At 32.9% G+C, this 4200-nt stretch overlaps 1 protein-coding gene across 1 annotated transcript in view; it reads left to right on the top strand.

Moving 5' to 3' along the window:
- Window positions 1-612, top strand: part of LOC106874641 (ran GTPase-activating protein 1-like) — a 2819-nt gene extending 2207 nt beyond the window's left edge. Inside the window, exon 2 of the mRNA XM_052975565.1 lies at window positions 439-612. Within this exon, the coding sequence (XP_052831525.1) occupies window positions 439-507 (69 nt within the window). The 3' untranslated portion in view covers window positions 508-612. The remainder of the gene's footprint in view (window positions 1-438) is intronic.
- Window positions 613-4200: the final 3588 nt, after the last annotated feature.

Here is a 4200-nt window from a genome sequence, read left to right as displayed (position 1 = left end):
TATATATATATATATATATATATATATATATATATATATATTTATATATATATTTATATTTATATATATATTTATATTTATATATATATTTATATATATATTTATACTTATATGTATTTATATATATATATTTATATTTTTATATATTTATATATATATACACACGCACACATTAATGTTATGCATTTCGAAGTCAGAAATAGAAACTCTGTATTTTGCTTATTTCCAATGATTCGTAGATTTTTCAATTCAATACATTGCGTCGTTTAGAGACGAAAGACAGAATTCAAGGCCTGCATGTTTTTAGTAAACAAACATTTTTAGCCTCGTTATGAAAGGCATAATAATAATATACAATGTTCAGACCACATGTTTTTCATGCTGTACCCCAGAAGGGTGGAATCAAACTGTGTCTTTTAACGTTTTATTTTATTTTAGTTTTGTTTAGTTTTTACTGCCGGTCTAATCGTAAGCTACGATTCTCACCGTGGTTTGTATGATTGGTAACCGATCTCTACAGAAAAAAAAGAAGAAAAAGCGCTGATTCAAGACCAAGCCCCAGGTAGTGTTCAGACATTCGTAAATCTATCCTACACGTTTATTTATCCAAAGACACTATGTAGTAGTTATATTAATAAATATATATCTATATCTACATCGTTCGTCGTATCTATTTACTAATCTATCTATCTATCTATCTATCTATCTATCTATCTATCTATCTATCTATCTATCTATCTATCTCTATCTATCTATCTATCTATCTATTTATCTATCTATTTATTTTTCTATTTATCTATCATCTACACAGATAGATAGATAGATAGATAGATAGATAGATAGATAGATAGATAGATAGATAGATAGATAGATGTGTTCGTGTGTCAGCGCACTGAATAGCTTGTAGTTTGAATACGAAAGCAAAACAAACGGTGGAGGAGAAAAGAAACGGAGAAAGGGGAGAAAAGAAACGGAGAAAGGGGAAGAAAGATAAGATTAATATTAAATTAATAAAGTCGATGTGAAAGACATAACAAGGAGAAAAAGAGAAAGGTAAACACGGGTGAGGTTAAGGCGAAAATAGGAAAGAGTGAGTGAGAAAGAGAGAGAAGTGCAAATGAGTGAGAAATATTTATTTCTTTATTGCCCACAGAGGGTTAAACGTAAAGGGGACAAACAAGGACAGACAAAGGGATTAAGTCGATTACATCGGCCCCAGTGTGCAACTGGTACTTATTTAATCGACCCCGAAAGGATGAAAGGTAAAGTCGACCTCGGCGGAGAATTATTGTTTGTTTACGTATGTGTTTATATATTACGCGAGAACAAAGAACGAAAAAGTGAAAACGAAAGTATGAAGGATACAAGAAAAAAGAGAATGAAAATTTTTGAATAAATAAAGAGAACCAAGAGAAGAGAATGGGAATGATGCAGTGGTCGGAATGCCTGAAAAGTACAAGAAAAACAGATAGACAACAGAGACAAACAAGATTAAATGGAATGTAAATATCAATGACTACGAGAAAGAATATAAGAAAAAGTGGGGAAAAGTGAGGAATGCGAAAGTACATAAACAAGAAGGATATAAGTGGTGAAAGTATTAACTGGAAACAGTAAAAGAGAATAAAAATAATGATGAGAGAAGAGATTAATCCCAGTTCTAAACACTGATTACTTTCAGTGAAGAGAGAGAGAGAGAGAGAGAGAGAGAGAATATGGTAAGAATGAAAAATAAGCATTGACTATATCAAGGCGACTTGCCATTATGGTGTGTGTCTGTGTGTTAGCTCCACGGATAATACTTGTGCGTAGATTTATATATTTACAGCTGAATTGCCGGTCTTAATACCGACCCAGGAGGGCCCCCGTTTCGATTCCCGGTTATAGTTGTTGTTTAGTACCGGACCAAGTCTTCATCGAGCAGACTTATGGTCAGAAGAATTCCAGCGATGACCACCTCGTTTGTTTTTTGTATAACCAGGACTAACTACTTTGTTTAATGCATGACTCGTGGCTTCTCGGTTTGTTCTAGACGTTTCCGTTGGTTCGAAAGTTAGTACTGTTTTTGTTGTTGTCGTTGTAATTGTTGTTATGTTTGTAGTTGTTCAGTCGCAAGTCCACCTCGACCGTATAAACCTTCGGTGAAAAGTGTTCTAGTCACGACCATCCTATATTTTTTTCGTAAATCTTTACAAGCACTTGTAAAAATTTACCTATTTTTTTGTATGTATATCCAACGCTACGCTGTCAAATGAATCAATCATTAAATGTGTACATTTAAACACACACACGCCTGTATATGTATGTACGTAAGTACAGGAACAAAACTGCATAGAGGGTGCAAACCCAGTTTTTCAGGAGGACGTTCAAAGCGGTTTCATTGCCCCCACCACCACTACACACACACACACAAACAAGAAGAAATTTAGGGAATGCAACCATACCCCTGCATCCCCCGTTCCAGAACCTAAGTGTATTTATACAGCAGGGTGTAGTTTGGTTGGAGATTCAGTTGGTGTTTCTCGCAAGTTGATAGACTACGTGGCGGTTCCCCGATGTTCGAACGTAGATTGCGTGTTTGCAAACCAACATCCTTTTCTAATGTTAATAATGAATGTGGGAACAAACACTAAGCAGTATTAAACCTTACATTGCACATATCCATTATTAGTTTAAATTAAAAACGTTGTTAATTTCGAGCTTTCGTTGATTTAATAACCGTTTCTTCTATTATTAAGAAATGTTGCCAACTTGTACTTCCTTATTTAATAATTCTGTCCAGAAGCAAAACAAACAACACGTTGTTAGGTCGACCTGTTAGATATAACTGCTAAATTTCCCTCAAACCATACAGCTCTGTCTTAAGAAAAAGAAAAAAAAAACACTTTGGATAATGTGGTACTGAGTTCCCAACACATTCGAAAAATTTGGGATGGTCACGGTTGGAGTGCCTCGATCAGGATTGGCATGGAGTCAAACTATATACAACACATACGATAGCTTCTTCGATTTATTGTGACCAAATTCTCTCAAATCTCATCTTGTGAAAAAACAACAAAAAAGGCTATGTTGGACTAACAGAGGGGATGGTCACGGATAGAATGTCAATGATCAATAGGTCTGCCCACTCTATTGACTCGAGTCAAACAACAACACATACGCACACACACATACGCACATAACACCTGAGGCGACCACTGACTTCAGAACCAATGTGTAAAACGTGGTCGCTCAATGTGCTAAAAATAGCAGCCAAATCCCCCTCATAACACCGTTGGCCGTTTTAAAAAGGAAGAAAACAAAAAGGAAGATACATTGAATAATTGTCTTTGATTTACTCTATCTGAAAGGAAAAAAAAGCAAGATAGCTATGTCTGAAATGGTTTTCACATTCGTCGACAGTTCTTCATTTAAGCGTGAATTTTTAAATCTCCCTCTTTTTTTTTCCTATAATGATTCAAAAAAAAAAAAAAAACGGTCTTAAGGTTTTTTTTATAATTTATCACATACTCAAAGTCTATCAAATATTAAAAAAAGATTTTCAACAACATAAAAATTACTTTTAAAATACAACACTGAGGTATATTAAATGTATTTATATAATAATTACATATATATAAAGAATAATAGCTGGATTAGTTTCCAAATTGGTAAAATTAATGTGTATTCGGTAATAAATGTAAGCATTAAGACTTGTACTGTTGCATTGTCTAAAAATTTAAAATAGTGTTTTAGTTTCTTAAGGGTTAACGTGTAACAGATGCTAACAAAATATATTTATAAATGCAAATCAAATATATTTGTTTCCAGAAATAAAATGTACTTTTATATTCGTAAACACGAAAAGACATTTACAAAAATAGAAAGTAGTTTATGCAGTTTTTATTTAATAAAAGAAAGAAAAAAATTAAGTAGAAAACCAAACCTTTTAAAGAATAGGGTATAATAAAAGGGATGAAGTTAATAATAAATCCACAATTAAATGTTTGTATTTGATCTGGACGCAATAACAATAACAGAATTGCCCACAATGATATGGTAGAAATGATTTCGAAGAGCGTGTTCTATAGGAGTTAGTTCGTGTGTGCAAAAGGGAAACAGGTTCGAAGACTTTATTGAAACTATATAAACAAACATTATCACGCTAGTTACGAATTGCAGTTTATATATATATACATACATACATATATATATATATAT

The sequence above is a fragment of the Octopus bimaculoides genome, chromosome 2 (genome assembly GCF_001194135.2).
Source record: "Octopus bimaculoides isolate UCB-OBI-ISO-001 chromosome 2, ASM119413v2, whole genome shotgun sequence".
In the NCBI taxonomy this organism is placed as follows: domain Eukaryota; kingdom Metazoa; phylum Mollusca; class Cephalopoda; order Octopoda; family Octopodidae; genus Octopus; species Octopus bimaculoides.
Note: the sequence above shows the minus strand (reverse complement) of the source record. Positions and strands in the feature narration are given on the sequence as shown.